Here is a 27,912-nt window from a genome sequence, read left to right as displayed (position 1 = left end):
CCGCGTCCCCCGACTACTTCGATTGGCTGTGGCCCTCCGCGGTGGTCAGGGATTGGCTGCCCTGGCCTGGGAAGGGCGGCCCCCGAAGCTTTAAATGCCAAGCCCCGGGTGATCTGAGTCCCCAGTCTGGAGCTGAGTCAGAGAGCAGGGAGGGACGCGGGAGAGCGGCCTCTCTCCTCTCTCCCCTCCTCCTCAAACCGCTAGCTGCCTGTCCGTGCGCCGTGGCCATGTCTTCGGTGGCGCTGGAGATCCTGGGGCTGGGGCTGTGCATCGTGGGCTGGGTGGGCATGATCGTGGCGTGCGGGTTGCCCATGTGGCAAGTGTCCGCCTTCCTGGAGAGCAACATCGTGACGGCGCAGACCATCTGGCAGGGCCTGTGGATGAACTGCGTGGTGCAGAGCACGGCCAGATGCAATGTAAGGTGTACGACTCGGTGCTGGCGCTGAAGCCCGAGGTGCAGGCGGGCCGCGCGCTCACCGTGCTAGTGGCGCTGCTGGGGCTCGTGGCGCTCATGGTGACCGTGGCCGGCGCGCAGTGCACCACGTGCGTGGCGCCCGGCAAGGCCAAGGCGCGGGTGGCGGCCGCCGGCGGCGCCCTCTACGTGCTCTGTGGCCTCCTGGCGCTGGTGCCCCTCTGCTGGTTCGCCAACATCGTCATCAGCGAGTTCTACGACCCCACGGTGCCCGCGTCGCAGAAGCGGGAGATGGGCTCGGCGCTTTACATCGGCTGGGCAGCCACGGCGCTGTTGCTGCTCGGAGGCGGCCTCGTCTGCTGCGGCGCCTGCTCGGCCGCAGCCCGCGAGGATCTCCCCTTCCCGGTCAAGTACTCGGCCCCGCGACGGCCCACCGTGAACGGGGACTACGACAAGAAGAACTACGTCTGAGCTGCACGAAGGGCCGGGGGAGCGCGAGGGACCGGCCTGGAGAGCAGGGCGCGGGCGCACAGACCCGGACTGCAGCCTGGCGCTCAACCTGCAGGCCCTGGGGCTGGGGGCTCGAGGGCGCGCGGGGGATTGGGCCCCCCACGCCCCCTCCGACTGCTCAGGGCCATCCTCTCCAAGAGTCCGGAAAACTGGGAACTAAAGAGCCATCTGAGAACCTGTGGGAGGATAGGGTTTGGGCTGGGAACACCTCCCCCACCCCACCCCCCCGCGAATGCCCAGAGCCCCGAAATAAGGGTTCAGGGGCCAGCGGTGTGGGCCCCGCAGACTGCTCGGGGAGGTCCAGGTGCCCCTGAGAACCACGGAGAACGAGCCTGAGGAGGGGGAGGGAGCCATCCTGATGGGCAGCCAAGGTCACGCCCCCCCCCCCCCCCTGTGTCCCACTTTGCAGCTCTTTCCTGTGGAGCCGCTGAACGAAACTGCGCCTTACTAACTCCCTACACTAACCCCCGCCAGGCGAAAGCAGCCGCGGGTTCCAGCCTTCCAGACTGTTTATACGAAACAGATGGTATATATTTGATACCCTTATTTGTTTTATACTCCAGGTGGCACAGGGTGTAGGAGGGAGAAAAGGCCCCAGGCCATGGATTTCTTCCTGTTCCCCTACTACTTTACCACGACCCATTTGCGCTTTGGGATCCATGAAGGGAATTGAGGGCGTTACTTTCAGGACCCTCTAAACCCGACTTCTTGGGGCAGTAGAGGCCAACGGCTGAAGCCCAGGTGGCAACGGGTCTGCTCCCCACCCCACCCCTGGAGGGGGCGGCGCCCTTCGGGAGACTCTGTCCTCGATCAGGAGACGCTCTCCTGTGGGATAGCTGACCCATACACTTGGTTCCCCAGCCCGCAGCTTTTCGGGATGTGCCCTTTGGGGTCTGCCTCGGCACCTGCCCCTAGCTACAGATTTCAGCTCAAAGCCCGCAACCCTTCTTCCTTCCTTCCCTGCCTCCCTTCCCCCCAAGGGAGGAGGGAAAATCTACTAGCCCGACCCTTCCACTCTGGGAGGATTTGGAAACAGTCCCTCCTGCCAAGTATTTCGTGTTTTCAGAGATGCTGAAGAAATGTTTTAATTCCAAAGAATCGGTGTTAAGGTAGAGAGACTAACTGCCTTCCGTCAGCCTCAGGCCCAGGATCCTGGGCTTAAGGAGGAGGGCTGGGCTGGAGGAGCTCGGTTGTCTAGCTTTTGCTGGAGACTAGCCCTGGCTTTCTGGCTGAGCTATGACCAGCGCCCCCTCCCTCCCTTGCCGGGGAGGACAGCTGCCCCCTTCCTTCATCGGGAAAGGTGGCTTTAGGCGGCAAGAGACACCCCTTTCCAGCCTTCTTGACTTGTCTCAGAGTGGGAGGAGGCTGCTGGTGAGGCACTGTGCCTGCCTTGTCTCGGTTGCTCTGGGATGGAGTGAAGCGGGGTAGGTGCTTCTCAGTCCACCCAGCTCTGAATGTTGTGTAATCTGTTCAGTAAAAAGTTTCAATGTGCCCCTGTCCTGTTTCCTTACTGGCCTAGGCGTAGAATGGGGGGGGGGGTCCCCTCTGGATTCTATCTGTACATCCCTCCCTCTCTCTCATACACACTTCCCACCGGGGATCTAGCTTCCTTCCTGGATCTAACCCCCCTCCCCATCTGACCTCAGTTTCCTCCTATGTAAAATGATGTTTGCAATAGACAACTTCTAAGGCCCCTCCCAGCCTTGATATTCTTTGTTCTAAAGCCTCTCCCAGTTCTAGCATTCTCTGTTCCTAGGCCTCCTCCAGCTCAGTCTGTGTTCTAGGTTCTAAGCTCCCTTCAGCTCAGATCAGTCTTTGTTCTAAAGTCCCTCCCTATTCTAACTTTCAGCTTTAAAATTCCTTCCCCCTTTGACAGTCTGGGATTCTGTGTGTCTGAGGCTTCCCAGGACTGCTGGAAAGACGGGGGACCTGCCACTTCCTTCCTAGTCACTTCCTGGGTTAAGCAGCCTATGGAAGGGCCTTGTGGGAATGGAGGGAGGAGCTGTGCCTGGTCTGACTGAGGGGCACAGGCTTTGAGAGGTCACTCAGAGCGGGGAGGGGAAGGTCAATCGACAGAAAGGCCTTGAATCCGCAGTGGCAAACCTGGCTCTGGAGAAGGCTGATGTTCTGAGCTTTTTAGCTCCTTTCTCCACCCTCCCCAAAGAGCGCTTCATCCCTGCCTCTTCTCAGTCTCAGAGCACTGCTTTCTCCTCTCTGGGTCTTCTTCCTCCCCAGTAAAATCAGGGGGTTAGACACAATGGCTAATCATGATTGAGTGGAGATGCACTGATGAGAGAAAGGTGGACTCAGAGCACAGAGTGGGGCAGCATTTTAGACACTTAACGGCCAGTGGAGAAATTTGTGTGGCCTGCTCATATTTCTACATTACCAAAAAATGACAGGGGTGGGGGTGGGGTGAGATGTTAAATCAAATGGCTGAGAAGTCCAAAAATATCGGGATCAGAGGGATGTCATTCAGCCCAAGCTTACTTGAAAAACTTTTGCCTTGGGGAAGTTTCGGACTTTTTTTTTTCATCCTTCCCTATAAAATATCAGATCAGAGGTTACGGCAGAAAGTAGCTTTAGGAGTTTTTTAGATTGCTTGCCATCTTGGGGATGGGGGAAGGGAGGGAGGGGAAAAATTTGGAACTCAAAATCTTATAAAAAATGAATGCTGTAAACTATCTTTACATGTAATTGGGAAAAATAAAATTCTATTGAAATATTCTTCATGAACATACATTTGTACTATTTATCTGGAATAATTAATGTCATCTGGAAAAAAAATGGTTCTTCCTTGCCTCCAAAAAAAAAAATCCCTCCTCTTAAATTTTATGATTTAAGCCTCTGGTCTTGTCTGTTAGGCAGCTTGGTGTCACCCTGCAGCGGGGCCCCTGGGCGGCAGCTTTCTGTTCCTAGGGTGAAGAGACCCGGGCCCATGTTCAAGGTGGGGAGGAGATTCGTGGCTCGGACACTGAGCAGCTGTCACATATCCCCAAGTCCTCATCCTCTTCAGGCTTTAGAGGGACCCTGAGCCTGCCCCTGTGACCTAACCTAGGTAACAAGGTACAGTGCGGAGAAAAGGGAGTTGTGTGGAGGAACATGGTGTCCAAGCTGCAAGAAGACCACTCACCCAATTCTACCGATGCATCCCTAAGAAAGTAAGTCCCACACAAAAATCCTACAATTAGTTGTTAGCAGAGCCAGTAACCTAGGCTAACAAGTCAATATGCATTTATTAAGTGTTTACGTGTGCCAGATTCTCTGCAAAGCGCTGAGAATGCCAATCCAAGCAGAAAGCCAGGCCTGCTCTGAGAGCTTATATTCTGGTGGTAGGAGATAACACAAAAGGAATATGGCGGGAGTAGGGTGGCTTATGGTGGGCAAAGTCCAAAGGGGAATGGGAATACAGCAGCCTGGGCACTTTTCCTTCTCAGGAATCTTTGAGGAGCCAGCTGATCAGAAGGGGTCCAAAGGCTTCTGAATGCAAGTCTAGGAAAGGGCATATTCCTCATATCTAGACTCACTTTGGGGAGTGGGGAGGGTTCCAGAACTCCTCAGTGAACAGTGCAAAGCTGTATGGGGTGTGTCCATCCCTCTGGTGCTTATGTCTGCATCACTCTACATGCCTAGGGCACATCCCAAGGCTCCACTGTGGCCACATAGTCTTTACTGAGCTAGAGGGCAGGGGCTGCTGGGGCATGAGGATGGACCCCCACTCCTCCCCAGAATCATTGCCTATTGCCAGCCCCAGGGAGGCCCTGTCTAGAGAAGCCCTGCACTTGGAGTCAGAGGCTGTAGGTGATCAACAATTCACTGCCACTCAAACTGGGGCTCAGTTTCTTCATCTGTAAAATGAGGTAGAGCTATTTGGTTTCTAAGTCCTAAGACCAAAACATCCAAGTGCCAGATTTCCCCCTCATGCTCCAGCCCCTGTGGAGATATTCCTATGATGTTTCTGGCTTACCTCACAACCACTCTATGAGGTGATAACTGCATATTTCATCCCACCCATTTTATAGTTGAGGAAACAGGCTCAGAAGGGATGTGACCTGCCCATGATCACACAGCCAGAAGGGACCGGCGTTGGGATTCTCAAGCCAGATCCCCTGCCTCGACCTCCAGAGTGTGTTTTGTATTGCAGAAACCCCAATAACAAGTGGAAAAAAAGATGCAGGGTTCTGGAGGTATTTGTGGGTCCTTGGCCTTCCCTGGGCACCCCCTCTGCCATCTGGTGCCTCCCTCCCAGTGCCCTGGTGTCCTCTCCCCAGGCAGTTGAAGGGGAGGGAGAAGGCCCAGGTTGGAGACTGGAGGAGGAAGCCACAGGAATGTGCTTGGAAACACAGGAGCTTCAGAAAGACGGCTCAGCACATTCCCCAGAGGCAGAGCCCATCTGGCAGTGGGGAGGGGGAGCAAGGGAAAGACTCTGAGCCTCCCCCCACCAAGGATGCGCCTAGCACAACCCACATCGGGCTGCTGCTGCTGCTGCAATGGGAGGGCAAGGTGAATCAGGCTGTCTCCTTCCCCAGCCCCCTCCCCAACACATACACCTCCAGTCCCTCGGGACCTTCCCTGGCCCCCTCCCTATCCCACGGGGTGAGAACACCGTGTACTAGCCCAGTGCCCACAACAATAGGAACCAGACGGAGGGGAAATGCTGCCTTGCCCACTCTGCCCCACCCTGCCCCAGGCAGGCACCTCCTTGCTCCCAGGGTCCAGAGCAGAGCCCTGGGCTTCTCTGGAGTGTGTAGAGAGAGGAGAAAGGGGAGATGAGACAGGAGAAAGGAAGGGAGGGAGGGAAAGGAGAGAGGGAAGGGGAGAGGGAAAAAGGGAGGGAGGGGAGAGGGAGAAAGGGAGGGGAGGAGAAGAGGAGAGATGGAAGAGAAGGGTAAGAAAGCTACAGAAGAAAGGGAAGGTCTGGGAGAAGGGAGGGGACAGGAGTGTTTGGGGGGAGAGGAGAGAACAGTAGGAAAGGTACAAGGAGGGGCCAGGGAGAGAGGAGAGAGGGCCAAGGGAAGGAGGAGGGGCCAAGGAGAAGTTCAGGTTTGGGAGAAAGGAGGGGAAATCGAGGGGAGGGCTTCAAGGGGGAGGGCAATGAGGAGAAAAGACGGGAGAGGGAGGGGACAGACAGAAAAAGGGAAAGAGAAGGGAGGACGAGATAAGGGGACAAGCAGGAAGCATGGGGCCGAGACAGAGGATCGGGGAGGGCCGAGAACAAGGCAGCCACAGGGTGCGGGGGCTCCCTGGAAGCCAGGTTGCTCCTCTCTCATTCTCTCCCGACGACCCAGGGGCGTAGGCCAGTGACCAGCACGGCCGTGGGCTGAAAATCACCGTTAGCTCCCAGGGGGTCAGAAGGGCAGCGGCACCATCTGGAAGGCCCCAGTGCCAACACATTACCTCAGTAGAGCCCTCTCTTATTATTACACATCGGCTTCTCCTTTTAGGGACTTTGGGAGGCAGGGGATGGGTGGAGGCCACAGAGCCTGGACAGGGCAGCGTTCCAGCCAAGCCCAAGGTCTGATACAAAACAGGTACAAAAGCCACGGTGACAGACGCCTGGTTTGTGAGTCCCTTCCCTTCTGCAAATTCTGACTCTAAGCCCTTTGAACCCAAGCCGGCTGGGGGCCCACAAAGCAAATCTCAAAGGGCCACTTGGCTCTTACAGGGTGAATATGATCAGTCTCCTCCAGTGTGGCCACAGGTGAGACAGTGCCAGCTATTGGGCTAGTGCGGATGCTTTTCCCAAACCTTGCCCTGGCACCTCCGGTGGCTGCTGCTTATCCACTTGTAAGAAGCGAAGGCTAGCCCCTGGGCCCTCCCTACTCTCCCCGCCCATCTCTTATCCCTCTGGCCTTCTGGAGACTGTGGAAAAAGGAGATCAGCTGAGAAGGCAGAAGGAAATAATAATAATAATAATAATAATAATAGTAGTAATAATAATAATGATTGTTATTATTAATAGCTAGTATTTATGCAGTGTTTTAAGATCTACAAAGTACTTTACAAATATTATCTCATTTGAGCCCCACAAGAACCCTGGGAGGCAGGTGCTATTAAGATCTTCATTTTACAGATGAGGAAACTGAGGCAGACAGAGATTGAAATGACTTGCTGAGGTAAGTGTCTTAAGGCAGAATGTGAGCACACCTCTTCCTGACCCCAGGTCCAGCGCTCTGTCCACTGTATCACCAGGCTGAGAAGGGATGGAATTTGGTAGATGAGGGAGGACCGAAAGGAGAGGGAGCTGGAGGAGGAGGGAGGGGCCAAGTCAGCCTCCCTGCTGGCCTGAGCGGGTTATCGCTGGGGCCCTCACAATACCACATCCGGCCTCTGAGAGGCTGCAGAGAGGAAGCTGGGAGGTAAGTGGAGGCCAAGGCAAGTGAGTGAGTGATGGGCCCTCGGGCGGAGGCTGCCTTAAGTGGAGGTCTCTGCCCACATGGTGACATTTGTGAGGGGCTGATGCCCTTCTCATCAGTGGCTGGTCCCATGCGGTCATCTGAGCACAGAACAATGTTATCTGTCCCCCCTGCATGCTCAGGGAAGGGGGAAGAGGAGGGAGGGAGGCCCTTTTCCAACCTTGGAAAGCCAGTTAAGTGCGAGGCCATAACTCAGCCCTAAATCACCAAACTCTTGGGTTTCCCCAAGGGCATCTCTACAGGTCAACCGCCCTGTACTTTTCCAAAACATATTCACTGGCTGGACAGATCCCGAAAACCCAACCCTTTGGGGAACAAAACACCCTGGCTGAGCTGCCCATCCCGTCCCTAGCAAATGACCCCACCCCTCACAGTCAGAGGGAGGGATGTAACGGCAGTGTTCCGACCCTGAGGCTGACTGTGCCCACTGCTGGCCAGCTGCGGGGTCAGACAGGTTGGGTCAGAGTCCCAGCTCTGCAGAAGCATGGAGGTCTGTGGAGGGGACATGCTTCACCCAAGGCCCCCTCCACTGGGCTGTCCCCAACAAGCCTCATGGTCCCCCTTGTAGGATAAGAGTATCTTAAGGTCCCAGCCAGCTCTGGTTCCTGGGATCCCAGGTCGCAGCCAAGGTCACCCAGCTGGTAATGACCCACCACAGGCCACTGGGAGGGACGGAGGGATGGGAGCAATGTACCCCCACCACCTGGCTGTCAGGTGAGCGAGCAGAGAACAGGGTTGAAGAAAAACAACTGAGGCTCGTGGGTTCTTCCAAGGGTACGGAAGGGTCAGTAAAGGCCCTGGCTAGGCCCCAAAGACCTCGCTTCTCCTACAACTCTGTACAGAGCCAGGCCAGCCCAGCTGTCCCTGCTGGAAGCTGAGGTCTCTGACCTGTTAAATCCTTCGAGTGGATGCCGCTGGGCCAGGAGATGGCTGCGCCAACAGGAACCTAAACGCATCTTTCAGAGACTGAAAGGACTCTTGTCTCTGACCCGAGGGGGTTCCCTCCTCGGCCCCTCTACTCCTGTGCCTGGCTCCTGGGGAATGGCCCAGGCCAGGCTTCATCTCCACCAGATGAGAATGGAGCAGCCTCTGGGGTCCGTGGGAACCAGGCCTGGGTGAGGAATTAAAACAACAGATACAGGCCCCAAAGAAGCGCAGTTTATTGTGTTCAAAGGATATGATCATTTTTCCCTAGAGCTAAAATCTTGTTAATAATTTACACCCAGTCTATAAAAGCATCACAAACGTGCAGCCAGTATTTACGATCCAGACGAATTCGTCGGAAGGATTCCAGGAGCTGAAGGGAGAAAAAGAAAAGGCAAGGTGAGCCCTGAGCTCAGAGCCGAGGGAGAGGAAGGATGCAGCACGCCCATTTCACTGAGGGGAAATCTGAGCATCTGAAGAGCAGGGCGACTCCCCCACAGTCTGGGCCTGGTGGCCTAGCGGGAAGCCCCTTTGAAACAAAATAGTTTTATTCATCAGACTCAGTATAGAGTGCCTGGCACACAGCTGGTGCTTAATAAATGCTTGCTGATTGATTGAGTGGATTATTGGAGGTGGTGGGAAGCCTTAAGTATATGGGAGAAAGGCAGGGAGGCAGAGCACAGGAAGGGCTGGCCATGGAGTAAGGAAGCTCTGGGTTCGAGTCCTGCCTTCCTCCAGGCCCCGGACAGTCAAGCAGCATTGGTGGAGAGAGGAAGGAGGGTCTCAGAAACCATTTTACAGAGGGGGAAACTGAGGCCCAGAAGGGTGATCTAAGGCTCCTTTGGAAGAGCTCCAAGGTCCATCTAGTCCAATGGGGGCCTGAGCAGGAATCCCCTCCGGCAAGTATCTGACAGATCCCCGATCCTCCAGCTTCCACTTGCACACCTCCAGGGACACAGAACTCCCTCCAAATCAAACCAGCTGCCTTGCTGAGTCAGAATGGGCCCCTGTGCAGCCTCAGCCCCTCCCCCTCGTCCCGCCTCCTCCCCCAAAGGCGCAGCTCTCCCAACCCGTCACAAGGAGGGACCTCTCATTCTTGCCCTTGGATTCCTGGCCCACAGTAGGCACTTAGCAGGACCAGACCCCACCCGATCAATCGCTCCATTCTCCCCATCTCCAAGTCTTGGGTTTTAGCCAGCGCCCCCTACAGAAGAGAAGTCTGAAGCCTGAGAGCTCCCCAGATGTGCCCAATGGTGCGAAGAGAAGATGGGGGCCTCGAGGTGTGTGGGGGCAGTTTCCCTGGAGATTCTTAGCTTGAAGAGGACTTCCAGAGGCAGTCCTCTGGGAGGGAGGCCAGACTAGCTCTGCTTGGCCTCAGAGGGCAGGACGGAGCCTAACCAGGCGTCCCAGAGCGGGATAGTCAGAGCCAGCATCTCCGCAGCGGGTGAGGCTGGCAGAGCCCTTTACACACACGACCCACAGGGAAGGACATGCTCTTATGATCCCCATTTTACAGATGAGGAAGCTGAGGCAGACAGCAGTGACGCTACATGGGCCAGGTCACGCAGCCAAGAAGTGTCTGAGGCAGGATTAGATCTCAGCCCCGAAGGGCCACCAGGACACGGAGTGGGCTCTCCCCTCACTGGGGGTGTGCCCAGGGAAGTGTGGATGAGCCCCGGGGGAGATGCTGACCAAGGGCTCTCAGTTTAGGGGCCATCAGACGGCGGAGTCCCTTCTGACTCGGGAGTGAGTGCTGTCCACTGCTCCACACAGCCCCCTCCAGCTTCTCTCTGCCTCGGCCTTCTTTGGGAAGAGCCCCCGGACACAAGCTTCAGACCTTTCAAAATCCAAAGGCTTCAGAGTCCAGGGAGGTTCAAGTCCTGACATCACCTGGCTCCGACGCTCCACCTCTGCACCCTGGGGAGGCTGGGGGGCTCACTCTTAGGCTGCCCATCTGGCCTTTGTCAGACATAAGTCTGGGTCGGCATATTCGTTCCCGAAGCCGAGGAATGGTTTGCTCACGAGCTGAACCACGGCCAGCCCTGTCCTCCGCCAGCTGGGTAACCCTGGGCAAATCCCTTAGACCTGCATTGGCGCGTCTCCCCTTCTGGACTCAGTCTAGAAGATATGAGTTCAAGTCCTGTCTTGGACCCTTATTACCAGTAAGACCCCAATTGACTGACTTTGCTTCCTTTGGACTCAGTTTCCTCATCTCTAAAATGGGGACAATAATGACACCTGTCTCCCTGGGGAAGATACAATGTTACGTGAAGTGCGTTATAAACACGCTGACCGTTGTCATCATCAGTAATTATCCTCGTTCCAGCTCCAGATCTAGGCCCCTCACACTGCAGAAAGGCCTGCCCTCGAGGGCCGGCCAAGGGACGCTCCTGCCGCCCCCACACTCACCCTCATGACAGCAGAGAAATCAGTGCATCCAGGAACTTGCCTCGGTCTTCCACCTTGAGCTCAATGACTGAATGAATGAAGGAAATGCACATGAGGGAGAGAAAAGACTAATGGGGAAACCCTACCCCCCACCAGAAGCCATGCTCAGAAGCCAGGCGGCATCTCTGCTCCCCCCACCTAAGATCCCCACATCCCCAAGGTCTGGGGGTGCAGCTGCCAGGCCTCCTGCCCCCCAATAATCCCCACATCACTAAGGTCACGGGGGGGCTCTGGCTGCCAGGTCTTTCACCCCCACCCTCGTCATCCTCAGGAGCTGCATGTGGGTCTGACAAAGCAAAGGAAGCCGGGCCCAGGGGAGGGAGGGCCTGTAAACAGAAGGGCCTGCAGGGACAGAGGGGACAGGGACTGAGAGTTCTCACAGCGCTACTAATGACGATGACCCTCTTGATGAAGCCTCACAGGCAGCCACCACCAAAGGGGGCTTTCTGAAACATCTGCAGGCTGCACTCAGCTTCCACACCATGAAAAGCAGCCCTGAACCCAAGGGCAAGCGCCCGGGAGGCAGGCCTGCAGGCCCTCACTGGATGGAAGGGGAAAGCAAGGCCGCCCCCACTCCCTAGGAGAGACTTCCCAGGGTCCCACAGGCAGGGGGGAGCAGGGTCTGGGCTGGTCCCATGGGCCCCAACTGCAAATCCTCCCCACCCCAAAAGGGAGGGATGGCCCGGTCCACGGGAGGTCTGCCCCTGCACACGCCTGACACGGCAAAGGCAGACATGCCCAAGGTTCCCTCTCTTCTCTCTCTGTCTCTGTTTCTCCCTCTCTCTCTCCTTCCTTTTTTTTTTTTTAAAGGCAATTGGGGTTAAATGACTTGCCCAGGGTCACACAGCTAGTAAGTATGTCAGGTGTTTGGTCTGAGGCCGGATTTAAACTCAGGTACTCCTGACTTCAGGGCCGGTACTCTATCCACTGTGCCACCTAGCTGCCCCGTCCTTCCTTCTTTCTTTCTCTGCATCTCCTGAAAAGGCAGACGCTTTTCTCATCAACAGAGGGCGGCCGCTGCTCCGCGGGTCCCACCTGGTCGGCGGTCATTCTGCTCATGTAACCACCGTGGGTCAGGATGTGGCCTCTGGTCCCCCGGGCGTCCCTCCCAGGGGGTAGCCCCTGTATCTGCCCCAGGCAGATGAGCGGGTCCAGGGAAACGTGTACAAAAGCTAATCAGAGCCTGGTGGCCAGGCTATGCATGGGAGGCCTGGAAGGGGGCAGCAGGGCCCAAGCAGGCACAGGCTCCCCCCCAATTATAGTGGGCTGGTGGGTCCCCTGCGGGCTCTGTGCCAGCTCCAGCCTGAGGCAAGGGAATGATCTGGAGGCAGAGCCCAGGACAGGGAGCCAATGAGGAACTCACAGCTGTCAGACCCAGGAGCAAGGCCAGTTCTTAGAGAGGCTTTTCTTAAAAAAAAAAAAGAGAGAGAGAGTATGCCACCCTCTCCTGGTCTGGGTACCCACGGTATACACTCCTCAAAGGCTCAGTACGGGTTAGAGAACCATGGGCTTGAGACTGAGAGGGCTATGACAGCAGAGAACATCAGAGACAGAGGGGCTTGACAGGCCTGAGAACAGATGTCAGAGCTGGGAGGAAGCCCAGAACAGGGGATGTCAGGGCTGGGAAGGGCCTTGGAAAAGGGAATGTCAGAACTGGGAGAGCGCCTAGAACAGGGAATGTCAGAACAGGGAGAGGGCCTAGAACAGGGAATGTCAAGGCTGGGAGGGACCTTAGAACAGGGAATATGAGAGCTGGGAGGGAGCCTAGAACAGGAAATGTCAGGTCTGGGAGGTACCTTAGAACATGGGATGTCAGAGCTGGGAGGGACCTTATAACTGGAAATGTCAGAGCTAAGAGGGGCCTAATAATAAGGAATGTTAGATCTGGAAGGGGCCTGAGAGGCCTGAGAATGGGGGATGTCAGAACTTGGAGAAGGCCTAGAATAGGGAATGTCATGAATGTCAGGGTTGGGAGGGACCTTAGAACAGGGGATGTCAGAGCTGGGAGGGACTTAGAACAGGGGATGTCAGAGCCAGGGGGGACTGAGAGGCCTGAGAACAAGGAATGTCAGAGGTAGGAGGGACCTTAGAACAGGGAATGTCAGGGCTGGGAGGAAGCCTAGAACAGGGAACGTCAGAGTTGGGAGAGGTGTTAAAACGGAATATCAGGGCTTGGAGGGAGCCTAGAACAGATAGTGTCAGGCCTTAGAACAGGGGATATCAGAGCTGGGAGAGGCCTTGGGGATTTATCTCTCTAGTCCCTTTCATTCTGCAGATGAGAAAACCGAGGTCTAGGAAGGTCAGTGACCTGCCCAAGGTCACACAGGCAAGGCGCAGGTAAGACAACCTGGGAGCCCAGGACCCTCCTTCCCCTCCTTGGCGCTTTTCCCCAGGTCAGGATGGAGAAGAACCACTCCCATTACTATGGCGCTTTGTGACCGACAAAGCTCTGTCCTCACGACATACACAGTAAGGCAGGTAGTTTATGTATGACTGCTCCCATTTTAAGGATGAAGAAACTGAGGCTAAGAAAAGCTAAGAGGACCCTCACGTGGCAGAGCACATGTACCCATGCTTTGATGGGTGTCAGAAACATGTGGGAGGTGGGGAGCCAGCAGGGGACAGAGAAGGACATGGTGGGCTTCCGGCTCCTGACCTTTCGGCCCCTCCCATCTCTCAATGCTTGGGAGAGCTCAGGACAGCTGTTCTCGCCTGCCCTGCTCCCGTCTCTCCCAGGGCCTGTTTCATGGGGTGGAAGCTTAGGCTGCGTCCTTGAGGTTTGGGGAGGAGGTCAGGATGGTCCCTTGACTCGCCAAACATCCCCCCTGGCCCCCTGGGTCACCAAAGAGGGAAAGGCTCTTACCGGACATGTCAAAATGATTGTGCAAGGCTCTGGAGCTTGTGCTCTCGGCGGCCTTCTCAAACGCCCTCCCGAAAAAGCTACAAGACAAGGAGCAGCCCTGGCAGGGAGGCTTCTTCAGCTGGGGGGGCCACAGCCAACCCTCTCCTGCCCAGGGGTCTGCCAGGGCCCCCAGGAAGCTCGGCCCCTGGCATCCTCCAGGGTCAGCGGCAGTGGGGCCACACCGCTTGTCCCTATCCTCCCCCTGACCCAGGACCAGAACATAGGAAGCAGGCACGCCCTAGCCCCGTCCTCTGCATCCCCTCCCCCTCCAAAAAAAAGAGAGACCAGTGGCAAAGGATGCTGGTCTGGAGCCCGAGGACCTCAGTTCACCCCGACTGACTCTGCTACTACGAGCCAGGTGACATTGGGTAAGCCCCTCTCCCTCCCGAGGCCTTGGCTTGTGCATCTACAAATGGGGTGACTGGCCCAAGATGTCGTCTTAGGTTTCATCTCACTTTAAACCCCAGGACATGCTCAGTCTGAGACGGTTTGCTCTTCCATAAGAGGAGCAGGTTTCACAAAGCCCTGCCCGGGGTTCAGCGTCTGACCTCAGGGCTGGGATCGAACCCTCCCCAGATTGTCTGCCCTGCCAGCCCAGAGAGGGAGAACGAAGGAGACACTCACTTCTTCTTGTCGGAGCTCTCCGTCTCAGGGGGGATCCCCACCATGATCATGGTGCCGTGCTCCACGCTCATCGGGCGCCATCACCAGAGGCAGCAGCTTACAACGCTTGTTCTTTGTCTGTGAGGCACAGAGATCACGTGGTTATGGACTCCCGGCCGACGCTTCAGAGTCACTGATCCTGGTGATGCCCCCCATCCTCCACCAGGACCCTCACCAGGCTCCCCCAGGCCCGTGTCCATCCCTGGTCAGGCCTCACCCAGAGCGGCGGTCACACCTGGCACCCTCCTGGGCTGCCTACGAGGCTCTGGACGGATCTGCACAAAAGGCGGAGCCATCAGAGAGCTGGGGAGCAGGGAGGGACCCCCAAGGCTGCCGAGTCCAAGCCCTGCCTTTCACGGATGAGGAGGTAACAAAATGGCAGAGGCAGGATTTCTAAGCTGCTCCTTGCAAGCCCCCCTTCTTACTACAGCATCGAGCCCAGAGAGGGTAGGGACCTGGGGTCATTTAAACATGGCACAGGCTAGGTGCTAATGAAGTTCCCTGAAGGCGTGAGTGTCATGACATCATCGGAAGCATCCGCCAGTGGAAGAAGCTGCAGGTTCCACGTACCGGTTAGTCTTCGAGGAGAGAGGGAAGGCGTTCAGGGCACAGAAGGCATGCGGGTTAGCAGGAGCAGAGCCAGAGAGGCGATTGGAGGCACACGGCAGGGGACAGCATGGTGCTGGCGCTTAACGACCTTCCTTTCACCAACAGGACTGGAGGTCCTGCCTCTCTTCGCAGGACTGGCTCCTCCTCCACCATCTCTCCAGCCAGAAGTGAGCTCACCCTCTTGTGGACTCTTCCAACATTCTATTCCTCCTGCTTTGGCAAAGCTCACTCCGATGCCCGTACCATACGCCTGGTTGCTGATGTCACAGAAAGAATCCCTGCCGAGGGACTGCTCGGATGAGACAAGCCTGAAGTCGCTGTCACCACGGCCAGTGCCCCCAGCTCCCTTCTCCAGGGAACGGTCCGTGGTTGCACAAGCACGAGGCTTCCAAGTGGTCTGCAAGCGCTGGGCCTCTCGGATTTCCTGATCCTGGGCCTAATTTTCCAACATAATTTTCATGGTCCCCCTCTTAGGTCCACTTCCATCCCGTGTAGGAAGGACAGGCCTGAATCCCTGCTCTGTGGGACCAGGGGCAGGTCCTGCAGCCTCTCAGGTCTCCCTTTCCTCAAGCACAGACAGTCCACTAAAGGAGTTTTGAGGGGCCTTCCATCCTAAATCCTCTGACCAGAAGCTATTAAGAAGGATGTGGGCTGAGCGGAGGCCCTTCCATGTTCTGTACAGTGTCTGTTCTGCTGATGCAGAAGGTGGCATCAACTTCCTGTTGGTTTGTGCCCTTATAGGGAAGGGGACAGGACCGAGGTCCCCGTGAAACACGTGCAGATCTTCTTCCCTTTAGGTCAATGATAAAATCAATGCCACCAACTCCTGTATTTGGGTCCCCAAGGGGAGGCCGTGGGCCATGCTCTCTTCTAACTACAATCCATTTATTTAACTTTGCTGGTTTCCTTGGTGAGAACACAACTTTGGAAGTGGTGCCGGCACATTGCCCTGCGTGGGTCAGTCTGTAAGTGATTACATTCTTTTAGTCATATTTCCTCTCACTGGTCAGTTTGGAGGGTTCTATTCTTCTGGCCATGTTTCCCCTTGTGGGTCAGTCTGGAGGATTCCATTCTCCTAACCACATTCCTACTCACTGGTCAGTTTGGAGGGTTCCATTCTTCCGGCCACGTTTCCCCTCGTGGGTCAGTCTGGAGGGTTCCATTCTTCCGGCCATGTTTCCCCTCGTGGGTCAGTCTGGAGGGTTCCATTCTTCCGGCCACGTTTCCCCCGTGGGTCAGTCTGTAAGTGATTATATTCTTCTAGCTGTTTCCCCTCATTGGTCAGTGGAAAAAGGCTACATCGAGTGCATCAACAGTTACGTTAAGAACAACCCACAGTCTAAGAGATGAGGTCCTTACGGCCTCTGCCTGCTCTTCACTACATAGACACAGTCCCCGCAGAAGGAGGACATAAAGAGCCAATGGACACTGCGTGTCCCAGACGGCATCATAGGTCAGTAAAGTTCATTTGGTGGCCAAGTCTTTGATTAATGTCTGAATCTCACAGCATCTCAGAGATCACTGAGGCCAAACTATTCTGATAAGGCCGGTCCCCAGACAGACCAAGGGGGGCTCACCAAGCCGGTGCCAAGGCCTTCCCAGCTGGGTGGGGCCTGGGTGGAGGGCGGGCTCCGAAATACATGGGGAAACTTCCAAGGAGGCCTTTGGAGGAAGTGAAACCCAGACTCCGTCCTCGGAGGCTAATCAGGGGCAATGATATGGTTAGGTTGTAACTAGAAAAACATGGTGCACGTCCTGGAATGAGCTGCGCCGTCAGGCAGGTAGCTGGGATCTCTTCCACACTCTCACATGGGGCTGGAGTGTACCTCTCCTCCCAAGGCGTCCCGCTGGCCACGTCTCTGAGCCACTTAACCACCATTACCAATTCTTGGTCGATCTTTCCATTTCTATTTCACATTTTAAGGGGAAAAAAAAACAACCTTCACTTGTATCCGGAGAGCACCTTAAAATTTTTTTTTCTGTCTCTCTTCTAAAAAATGCCCGGTAAGTTCTAACGAAAATCCCCAAATGCCTCAAGGCCAGGTGTCCATCCCCAAGGCCTCTGTCTGGCTTCCCGCTGGAGCTCGCCTTTGATGGGATCTTAGTTTAGCCCGGGTGAGCTGCTTGTTTCTTGAAGTTCTCCTGGAGGGCCTGCTCTTCTCGGCGGGGAGCCGTATGGCTCGGAGGCCGTCTCGGGCTTTTGTTCTCTGCACAATCTCATTTCCTCACCTCCTACCCACATTCTTCTTCTGGCCTCTGGCAACTGGGTCTCAGTTGTTCTGCTGAGGTTTGGGGACATCTTGTGACTTCTCTGCTCTGTCATCTTCCTGACAACGTGACCTCAGCCTTTGGAAATGGAATAGGAACAGCGTGTGCACACACCGTCCATTCTGTGCAAGCCCGTCAGTGGGTGCCATGACACCGTGGCAGACCCATCCCCCAAACACATTCAGAGCAGCTTTTGGACACGAGTGGCTTGGCTATAAAACCTACTGCTCAGATGTGCTGGTTGTGTGACCCTGGGTAAGTCACTTTACCTGCCTGCCTCAGTTTCCTTATCTGTAAAATAAGGTTACTAATAGTGCCCACCTCTCAGGGTTGTTGGGGGGATGAAATAACATTGGTAAAGGGGCTCAGCACAGTGCCGGGCACATAGCAAGTGCTTGGAAACGTTAGCTGCCTCGCCCCCCAGTCACCAAGGCTCTCCTCCTCAGTCAGGGTCAGACTGTACTCCTCTCTTCCCCAGGCCACAGATCTGACCTACGGCCATGTCTCACTGTAACTCTCTTACGCTATGTCCCCCATGTGCCCCTTTCTCTCCACTCACACCGCGCCCCCTCTAATTCACTTTACAACTGACTGATTGGTGCCCTGGCCTCCAGTCTCTCCTTGCTCCGATCCATCCTCTCCGCTACCTGAGTCACATTCCTACAGTTCAGGCTGGCCACGTGTCTTCCCTGCTCCCTCTTACCCCCCAGGATCAGACACAAAGGCCACTAATGGACGTTTAAAACTGCTCCACACGGTCTGTGACTCAGCAACACTGGCCTCCTTGGAGCTGCTCACACACAAGGGGCCATCTCCCACCTCCAGGCGTTTTCCCGGGCTGTGTGCCAGGCCAGGAATGCTCTTCCCCTTCACCTCTGCTCCCGGCTTCCTTCAAGCCTCAGCTCCCATCCTGCCTTCTGTAGGAGGTGCTTCCTGGTGCCCCCAGCCGTTCCCCCACTTTACATTTAGTGTGTGGGCACCTCGTCATTTGTCATCCTGTTAGACGGGCAGGGGCCCGTCTGGCCTTTCTTTGGGGCCCAGTGCCTGCCTGCCCCAGCTCACTTCGCCACTGGCACTTACTGAACAAATGAAGGACTGCAGCAGATATCTGCTGAGCAGGCCCAGTGACACTGGCTTGGAGAACAGCTTGACGTCCGGCGTGCCCTGAGGAGGGAGGAGAGAGGAGCCGTGAGGGGGCCTGCGCAGAGCCTGGAGCTAGAAACGCGAGTGAGCAAGCGTCCCCGGCCGGGAGAGGAGAGGGGAGAGGCTGGGGTACCTCCATGAGGTAGCAGTAGAGGAAAGGCCCCTGGGAGATGACGAGGTTGGTGCAGATGCAGCTGGCCACGGTCTGGTGGATGGCCCGAAGCTGCTTCTTGGCCAGTTCCAGGCCTTGGTAGAGCTGCGCCAGGTTACTCCTGCAGGGCAGAGCAAACAGACAGACGTGGGCTCACCCCGTCCCTCCGTCGGAACTGCAACCCTTCTCCAAGGAGCTGCTCTGGCCACACAAAAGTCATCCCCCAGCAGCCAGGCCGCCGCCAACCACGTGGCCAAGCCTCCCCAGGCCAGGCCAGGCTGGCGCTCAGATGACCCACAGTCTGGTCAGTCTTGGGGCCTCCACCTGAAGTCCCTCCCAAGGGGGGGCCCTGCCAGAGTCTGTGCAGGGACGGAGGTGCATCCTGGCCTCTGGGTCGGGGAGTGGAGAGTGCTGTCTGCCTTCTTTTTTCTGTTTTTGTTTTTGGTGAGACAATAGGGGTTAAGTGACTTGCCCTGGGTCACACAGTAAGTGTCACATGTCTGAGGCCGGATTTGAACTCAGGTCCCCCAACTCCAAGGCTGCCCCACTGTCTGTCTTCTCTGTGTGCTGGAAATCACAAAGACCTGACTCCAGCTAGCCACGAGGACCCTGACTCCCCTGGGCCAACACCTCCTTATCCGTCGTTGTGAGGATCAAGTAACTAAGTGTCGGTAAAGGTCTCTGCAGACCCCAAGCGCTAAGTCAGTGTGAGCAAGGGGTCCCAGCCCTTCCAGGCCTCAGCAGATCCTCCAGAGGCGTGAGCTGCTGTGGCCAAATAAAGGCATCTGTGGGGCTGTTCTCTGCGCACTGAGAGAGGCCAAGCCTTCCTCCAACCCCTCATGCTCTGACCCTGGGCAAGTCCCTTAGCCGCTGCCTGCCTCAGTCCCCTCACCTGTAAAATGGGGATAATACCTAGCTCCCAAGGCCATTGGGACAATAAGATCAGCTAACGTTTGTAAAGCGCTCAGCAAACCTGATGGTGTTGCCCAAACGCTCGCTATTGTTACTGGGATTATTGGACTGGTCCCGAGAGGCCCCGTGGCCCATTACTCCAGGTCTAAGGGAGCCAGTGTGCTAGGGTGGAAAGAACCATGGCCCAGACCCAGAGGCCCAGGGTCCCATCACTCACTAGCTGGGTGACCCTGGACCAGTCTTGTCCCTTCCTGGGCTTGTGTCCTCTTTTTTGGGGGCTAGGCAATGGGGTTATGTGACTTGCCCAGGGTCACACAGCTAGGTAAGTGTCAAGTGTCTGGTTTGAGATGGATTTGAACTCAGGTCCTCCTGACTCCAGGGCCGGTGCCACCTCGCTGCTTGTGTCCTCTTCTCTAAGTGGCCCAGCCTCATACTGTGACTTTGGGCACCTGCCCTCTGGCCCCCTCCTCCTCAGCATCTCTATGGACACGGCCTCCAAGCCATGAGGAGGCTGAGGGCTTCAGAGAGTCCAGACACTCCCTTGGGGGGGGGCTGATGTGTTAAAACTGAACCTCGTTCTGGGCCCCAAGCACCCCCACCCCCGTTGTAGACAGCACAATGAGGAAGTGTCTAAGCAGCCAGCACGAAGAGGCAGGGGCAGGGAATAAGACAGCAGAAGGAAGCCCGGAACGCCCACACAAAGACCCGAAGATCTAAGGGTAGAGTCTGTGACTGTACTAGAGACGACCCCAAATCGCCTCTGGGTAAGTGGCACTGCTGCCAGGGCCTTTGGGCCTCCCACAAGTGAACCTCTGGCAGGTCACCAAAGGCATACTGCCTTTGAGAGGCCGTCGCCAGGGTAATGCTGAGGTTTTACCGACAACCTTGGAACACCCGAAGGTAAGACAGACGAGACACTGTCTGTGCCCCAAAGACCTCATGAAAAGGGACCTCAGGCTCCACTCCCCAGGCCTCCTCCATCTCCAGCAGCTCCATGGGGCCCGGCGTGGTCACGTGAGTGACTCGCCGGTCCATACTCCTCCTCCCCCTCCTGCCTTCCTCCACCATCCCCTCGCCCATCCCTGCGCCATCCGCCTCTGTGCTTTCTGCCGTTTGCCCCCACGCCCTCTATGCCTTATTAAATGGTGACTGCCACCTCATTTCCTGCGGCTGGTTGTGACCTTTCCTGGTGCACACCCAAAGAACCGGGCGTGCCTGCCCCATTTCATAAATTAATCAGCCGTTCACTTGCGCACACAGCACTGGAATGGGAGGCTGGGAGCCAGGGTTCAAGTCCTGCCTCAGACCCTTAGGAGCCATGTGACCACAGCCATCCCCCTCCATCTCTCTCAGCCTCAGTTTTGGACACAAGAGGGGTTGGACCGATGGCTTCTGCCACATGCTGGGGCCTCCCTGTGCTGCCTCACTGTGGAGGCGGCAATAACTAATCACAGAGAACTTGGGTCTGTGCCTGCGATGGCGAGAGGAAGGCGAGGAGAAAGGAGAGGAGGGTCCCCTTGGCCCAGCACCTGGAGAGACTGTCCAAGGCCCTGATGAAGTTGTCCGTCCCGGAGGCGTCCTTCTCAACGTTCTCCAGCAAGGACGTGGTGGCGAAGACCACGTCGCTGGCCAGGAACCTGTTTTTGAACCCAAAGTGGATGCTGAAAGTCTGCACCCGCATGTCCTTCATCCTGTAAGGGAGAAGGAAAAGAGGCTGAGTCCTCTGTGATTGAGCCAAAGGAAACAGGAAACCCGACAGGGGGACGCCTCGGCTCCAAAGCGGCTCCCCCACTGCCCATCAGCTAGGGAATGGCGGGACAGGTCATGGCATCTAAACATGCAGGGGGCCAGAACTGGACTGTAAGAAATGGGGGGAGGGCTCTGAGAAGCCCAAGAAGACTTGTAGGGACTGATGCAGAGGGAAGTGAGCAGAACCAGGAGGACCACGTATACAGTGAGAACAACCCCATAAAGACAAACGCTTTGAAAGACTCCAGAACCTTTAGCAGTGAACGACCACCCAGGATCCCAGAGTCTTGTGATGAAGCATGTCACCCACCTCCTGACAGGGGGACCGGCTTGGGGGCACACTGAGAAAGGCAGAGTTTGAGGAAATGACTGGGGCAGGGATTTGTTTTGCTTGACTCTACATTATTTGTTAGAAGGCCTTTATTTTTCTTTATTTTCCAGTTGAGGTGAGAGAGGCTCTCAGTTCTAAGGCCCCTCCCAGCCCTGACATCCCCTGCTCTAAGTGCCACCCCCCCCCAGTCCTGACATTCTCTGTTCTAAGGCCCCTCCCAGCTCTGACATCTCCTGTCCTAAGGCCCCTCTGGCTCTGACATTCCCTGTTCTAAGCGCCACTCACCCCCCTCCCCAGCCCTGACATTCTCTGTTCTAAGTGCCACTCCCCCACCCCAGTCCTGACATCCCCTGTTCTAAGGCCCCTCCCAGCTCTGACATCTCCTGTCTTAAGACCCCTCTGGCTCTGACATTCTATGATCTAAATTCTCCCAGCTCTGGCATTCTAGATTTTAGCTCCTAAAGGGTAGACCAGCATGAGAGCAGAGCTGGGCATGTCACTTCCTAAGGATCCCCACAGGTAACAAAAACACACTCAGTGAAAGTCTGAATCATCTGATGAAGCAGCTGGAAAAGCATGTGGTACAATTCAGAGAGATTCCCACAAAGAAGGGGAAAATGAAATTACTCTGGCCTTGTAATCCTCTGGTTCTGGAATATCCACTTCCCTGCCAGAGGACTGAGGTCACCAAACTACCACAAGGCAGCTGGGGGTGGGGGGGCTGGTGGGCCTGCCTGGGGTCACACAACCAACTGCATCCGAGGCAGACCTAGAACCCAAGCCTACTCCAGCCACTAGAATGTTAGAAGCAGAGGGAACCTCAGAGAAGAACAGACATGGGTAAAGTACCATGGAAATGTCAGCTCCTGGATTCAATCAATGCCCACACTGGAGAGAGGAGGGGCTGGGCTACATCGAACTCAAACAGAAGCCATCCCTGCAGGCCGCATGTTGTCTTAGGAAACCGTGTATTAACACTGTCATCTATGTTGTATTGCACTTCATTTCCTTATTCATTTTAATCTGGTTCTGCCAGGCCGGGAGTCTGGCCAGCCACTGGCAGTCTAGAGCTGGCCACGTCTGGTCTCCAGGAGGGGAAGGGAGGGTCCAAGGAACCCACCCTGAAGGTGGAAGCCACCGAGGCAGCTTTAGGCTTGATCCAAGGGAAATATTCTTTCCCACCAGAGCTGCCCTGGAGTGCATGGGCTGCCCGAAAAGGAGTGAGTTCCCCATCACTAGAGGTCTTTGAGCAGAGGCCACTGTGGTGGGGCATAGGCTGGACTATATGGCCACTGGGGGGCCTTCTGACTCTGTAATCTCACACTTGAGGGATTCTGGGAGCCAGGAACACAGCCCAGGTCTCCAAAGCTTCCATCTAGTCAGAGGGCCCTTCTGTCTACACCACCCCACCCCCATCTTTGGAACTTAAAACCCACATCTGTGCAAAGGGTGGCCCAAAAACCAGGCCAGGCTCCAGGAAACAGGCTCTCCTAAATGTAAACAGGCTCCTGTTTGCTTATGGCAGGAACAGACACAATCATTTCACCAAACAATTACGTGGAGCCTCAGAAGCCTAAATTTAGATTCAAAATTGGACTCCCAGCCAGAAGCTCCTTACAGGCCCCATCTGTCTTTGCCGTGGGGGAAGGGGGATCCATGGGTGAGCACCTGGAAGCTGGAGCCGGAGGCCGCGCTTCCCTCAGGCAATGACCAGCTTCCGCGCGCTGCCCAAGTGGGTGAGACAGGGCCTTCCTCGGTCTTGTGTCCTTGGCTGAACTTACTACCCTCCTTGCGGCAGAGGTGGGGGACTACAGGTGCAGAATGTGGCATGCACCGCCAGCCGGCAGTCATCTTATCAGTGTCTGCCTGACTTCTCCCTCTGAGCTCATCATCCAGGTTGTTCCTGCTAGCGGGGGGAGGGGCCCCAGGCTCTGTCCGGCACCCCCTCCTCTCCTCTCCTCTCTCTACACCATATCACTTGGTGATCACATCAGCTCCCACAGATCCAATTAGCAGGGGATTCTCAGATAACACTCATCCCGCCCTAACTCACCGACCTCCTGTCTCGCATTTCCAAGGGCCCGTCAGACCTCTTGAAAGGGATGCCCAGCCACATCCAGGCGGGTGCCAAGGTGGGTCGATGGCCCTCCAATCCGCTCCCAACACGACACAGGCCCCCACGCCCTCCCGCCTGGACTACTGCAACAGCTGCTGGGGTGGGGGGGTCTGCCTGCCTCTAGTCTCCCCCCTCTCTGGACCATCCTCCATCAGCTGCTAAAGGGATTTTCCTAAAACCAAGGTGAGACCACACCACCCCTACTCCACAAACTCTGTGGCTCCCTATGGCCCACAGAATCAAACATAAAAAGTTCTGCTTGGCATTCAAAGCCCTCCATGGCCCGGCCCCCTCCTCCTTTCCAGTGTTCTCACACCTCCCTCCCTGACACGTGGTCCACCATCTAGCGACGCCGGCTTCCTGGGAGGAGGGACAGAATAAAGCTCTCATTGGAATGTGCTCGCCAAGCACAATGCCCCCCCACCCCAGGTTCCGGGCCTTCTCTCTGGCTGCCCCCAGGCCTGGACCACTGACCTCCCAGTCCCAGCTCTGATCTCACCTTTTGCAGGATGCCTGTTCTGAAGCCTGGTGATGCCGGGACCTCCCTCTGGCTGGTTGGCCCATCCTCCACTAGACTGGGAGCTCCCTGAGGGCAGGGCCTGCCTGTCTTCTGCCCGCTTGTACCCCCAGTGCCTGGCCCATAGAAAGTGCCTAATAAATCTTTGATGACCAGGCAGCATGGCCCACCACAGACACTGACCAGTCGTGTGACTGTGGGCACGCCACTGCACCCTCCACCTTCCTCAGTTTCCTCATCTGAGAAGTGGGTCAGTCAGACTCCACAGCCTTGAAGGTCCCTTCCAGCTCCAAACCTCTCACACTGGGACTCTGTGAACTTTCTTTTTGTTACCAGGGAGGGGTCAGCGGGGAAATCACTGTGACGTGAGAACAAACGGCATTGATCAAACAGTATTCCTGCCGTCAGTCTAAGCTTGTTAAAAAGGAAGGGAGGACAGGAGACAGCACTTCTGATAAGAGAAGCCCGGCCCAGGGGAGCCACGCCGTGCCCAACAGTCACCCACACAAGCCACTCTTACCCGAATTTGTTTGCAGACTCTTCGAGGATTTCCTGCAGATTCTCTTTCAAGGAGACATCCATGGCCTGAAACTTCTGCTTAACCTGTTTTAGTGGGAGCCTGCAAAGACAGAGAGAATCGGTGACATCCGTGAGCATGGCTAAAAGGAAGAGCCTTCGCCCCATAACGGGACACCAGGAGCCCCGTGAGGACAAGGAATGAAATCCATCATCTCCTGCTAAGGGGAGACAGACGGACGGAGGGACGGACAGACGGACAGATGTCTGCTGGGCTTCATCGTCTCTAAGGGGGGCAAGGGCAGCGCAGAGAGAGGGCCGCGCTTGAGGTCAGGAAAACCCAGGTGCCAATCCTGCTGTGCCTTTTTGGTCTCCTTGGCTGGGTCCCCACCCACGTCCTGCATCCCCCAAGGATTTGTCCTTGCCCCCTCTCTCTTCTCCCTCCCGTAGGTACCTCACAGCTCCCACAGGTTCAGTTATGATCTCCACCCCAAGGTCCCTTCGTCCTGAATTCCCCATCACCAACTGCCTACTGGACACTTCCACCTGGATGCCTGCCGGCATCTCAGACTCAACATGGCTGTTCGTTAGCCTACCCCCCGACTCCCTCCTCTCTTCCCCGGTTGACTATCTCTGTAGACTCAGACACGCAGCCCAGAAGCCCTGCTCCCTGCGGCCCCTTCTGATCCCCCCCCCCAGCCCCTTGGCCCCCCCCCGGCGGCCCCTTCTGACCGCCCCTGAGGCCCCTTCTAACTGCCCCACTGCTCTTGTCACCTCTTGCCTGGACCACTGCATGCATTGGCTCCAAATGGGCCACCCCTCTGCAGTCCATCCTCCACATGTGACAGTGAAGATCCCTCCCCTGCTCAATATCCATCAATGGCTCCCCATCGCCTCCCGTTTGGCACTGAAAGCCCCCACAGTCAGCTCCAATCTGCCTTTCCAGGCCCCCTGTCCGCTTCTCTCGTGGGCTCTAGAACGCAGCCACACTGGCCTGCTGGCCTCTGCACTCCTAATTCTCCGTCTCCCATGACCGGGTCTGTGCACAGGCAGTCTGCCTGGAATGCCCTCTGTCTTTCCATCTTGAAGAATCCCCGAGTTCCTTCAAGGCTCTGCACCCATCCCCCTCTTTCCTCCATGAGGCCTTTCTTAGAGCCTCAGCTGTCAGCGCCTCCCCCACCATAGAAAGCGCCTAATAAATCTTTGATTACCTGGCCTTGCACTGAGAAGTCTGGGCATGTCTTGGCTCCCCCAGAACAGAAGTCCTGAAGGGCAAGATTGCTTCATTCCTACAGCCTGGCCTGGCAGGGGCTAAATAAATGCTGCTCCACTGATTTCTTCTGAGGCATCCCGGCCAATGACCAGACAAGTCACAGCCTCCGGGCAGCCCAGGCAGCCTAGTCTCTGAGTAATAACCAGATTACTGGTTGGCTTTCCACACTGGGAGGAGCCCCACACTGATCAAATCTGAGACCCAGACCTCCCTAAGAGGCCATCCCTACACATGCCTGATCAGAGCGCGGAGAGGGACTTGTCTGTAACAGACATGCCGGGAAGGCCCGACGCCACAAGTGACAGGGCACCCTCCTTCCTTTGGGAGGTGGGGGGCTACGGGTGAGAAACGCCACATGCACACCCAGACCCTGCACACGCAGTGGCTAGTTTGGAGGAAACGCTTTTGTTGGTTTTTCTTTTTCTTTAAAAATCTCTTTCTTTCTTTCTCTTTCTGTGTTTCTCTTCCCTCCCTCCCTCCTCTCTCCATCCTGTCTCTCCTCTCTCCCTCCATCCCTCCCTTCTTCCCTCCTACCTCTGTCCTCATCTCTTTCTTTGTTTCTCCCTTCCCTCCCTCTTTACCTTTCTCTTTCTTCTCTTTTCCCCCCTCTCCTGTCTCCCTCCCTCCTCTTGTGTCTCTCCCTCCTTCCCTCTCCTGTCTCCCTTCCTCCTCTTGTCTCTCTCCCTCTCTCCTCCCTCCTGTCTCCTCCTCTGTCTCCTCCCTCTCTCTGTCTCTCTCCTCCTCCCTCTCTGTCTCCCTCCTCTTGTCTCTCTCCTCCCTCTCTCTGTCTCCTCCTCCTCTTGTCTCCCTCCCTCTCTTGTCTCTCTCCCTCCCTCCCTCTCCTGTCTCCCTCCCTCCTCTTGTCTCTCTCCCTCCCTCCTCTCCTGTCTCCTCTCTTGTCTCTCTCTCTCCCTCCCTCCCTCTCCTGTCTCCCTCCTTCCTCTTGTCTCTCTCCCCCCCTCCCTCCTCTTGTCTCTCCCTCATCAGCACAGAACCTCAGACTCTGCTCTTTGCTGACACTGCCGTCTCTTCCCTCCTCAGGCATCCTGGGGCCCCTCCCTCTCCCTCCTCGGTGGTGGCCCACCACATTCAGTTCCAGACTTAGCAGCGACGCCCCACGAGCGTCTGTCCCTGTGCAACTCGGATCCCACAGACTCGAGCCATCCACCTGTCCCTGTCTCCACAGCAGCAGAGGCTAGGGTCCATCTGCCACCACACCCGGCTCTTCTTTCCAGAACCTCTGTAGCTGGGGGGCTCTCTGGGGAAGGGACGGGGAGGACTGTATTTAGAAATCACTGTGATATGAAACCAGAAGCTGTCCATGAAGCCACTACCCCAGAGCTCAGCCCTTAGCTAGCAGAGAAATGTTGGGGGTGGGGGCAAATGGGGCAGCGGATGAAACACCAGACGGTTCTGGTGTCGGCCTCGGGAGGACCCGGCTTGAGCCTCAGCTGTGTGACCATGGGCCAGGCCCTGCATCTGTCCGAGCCCTAGCCTCCCTCTGTAAAGTGAGGCTGCCCCCTGCACCCCTTATCTCACTGCGGGGCCGAGGGCAGAATGGGGTCATCGTCATCAGCCCCGCTGTGACTTTGAAGCCAACTCACCCCATGTCAGCCAGAAACTCCTGAAGCCGCTTCTGGCCCTGGACAGACCAAAGCCTGAGCCTAGCTGACGTGTAGCACGTGTTACAGAGGCTGTCATAGAGAGACCAGTGCTGGTATAGGGCCAGGCGCAGGCTGGAACACCACGGGCGTTAAAGACAATGGCAGGCCACGTCCAGAAGTCCTGGGGTCCCCCTCCCAACAGGGGCAGCTGCAGCTGGGAGTCCCTGCCGCTCTCAGCCAGTGGTACTGCCTCGATTTCCCTTCTCGCACCCCCTCTGGGCCCCAGACACTCCCCCCCCAACCCTCCTCCGGAGCTCCTTCCTGACAAGGGGCCCATCCCATACTGGGCAGGACCCTGGGTTGCCTAGCACAGCTCTGGCTTCTGGTTCTTATGGCCTGGGTCACCTTGGACAAATCACATGACCCACTGAGCCCCAGTTTCGTCCTC

The 27,912-nt window shown here is 56.4% G+C and overlaps 2 protein-coding genes across 2 annotated transcripts in view; one reads left to right on the top strand and one right to left on the bottom strand.

Annotated features, from left to right (window-relative positions):
* The first annotated feature begins 106 nt into the window (after window positions 1-106).
* CLDN5 (claudin 5) lies at window positions 107-2,413 on the top strand. Its single transcript, XM_020996636.2, is given in 2 exon segments — window positions 107-399; window positions 402-2,413. Coding segments are annotated over 2 exon segments (654 nt in total). The 5' UTR covers window positions 107-227; the 3' UTR covers window positions 884-2,413.
* Window positions 2,414-8,481: 6,068 nt separating this feature from the next.
* The window catches only part of CDC45 (cell division cycle 45), a 42,571-nt gene continuing 23,140 nt past the window's right edge, over window positions 8,482-27,912 (bottom strand). The window contains 10 exon segments of the mRNA XM_020996315.2: window positions 8,482-8,635; window positions 10,672-10,738; window positions 13,574-13,650; window positions 14,237-14,311; window positions 14,313-14,353; window positions 18,233-18,316; window positions 18,429-18,567; window positions 20,888-21,049; window positions 24,592-24,690; window positions 27,465-27,596. Of these exon segments, the coding sequence (XP_020851974.1) occupies window positions 10,674-10,738; window positions 13,574-13,650; window positions 14,237-14,311; window positions 14,313-14,353; window positions 18,233-18,316; window positions 18,429-18,567; window positions 20,888-21,049; window positions 24,592-24,690; window positions 27,465-27,596 (874 nt within the window). The 3' untranslated portion in view covers window positions 8,482-8,635; window positions 10,672-10,673.

Source organism: Phascolarctos cinereus, unplaced genomic scaffold (genome assembly GCF_003287225.1).
Source record: "Phascolarctos cinereus isolate Bilbo 61053 unplaced genomic scaffold, phaCin_HiC Scaffold_4;HRSCAF=312, whole genome shotgun sequence".
Taxonomy (NCBI): domain Eukaryota; kingdom Metazoa; phylum Chordata; class Mammalia; order Diprotodontia; family Phascolarctidae; genus Phascolarctos; species Phascolarctos cinereus.
Note: the sequence above shows the minus strand (reverse complement) of the source record. Positions and strands in the feature narration are given on the sequence as shown.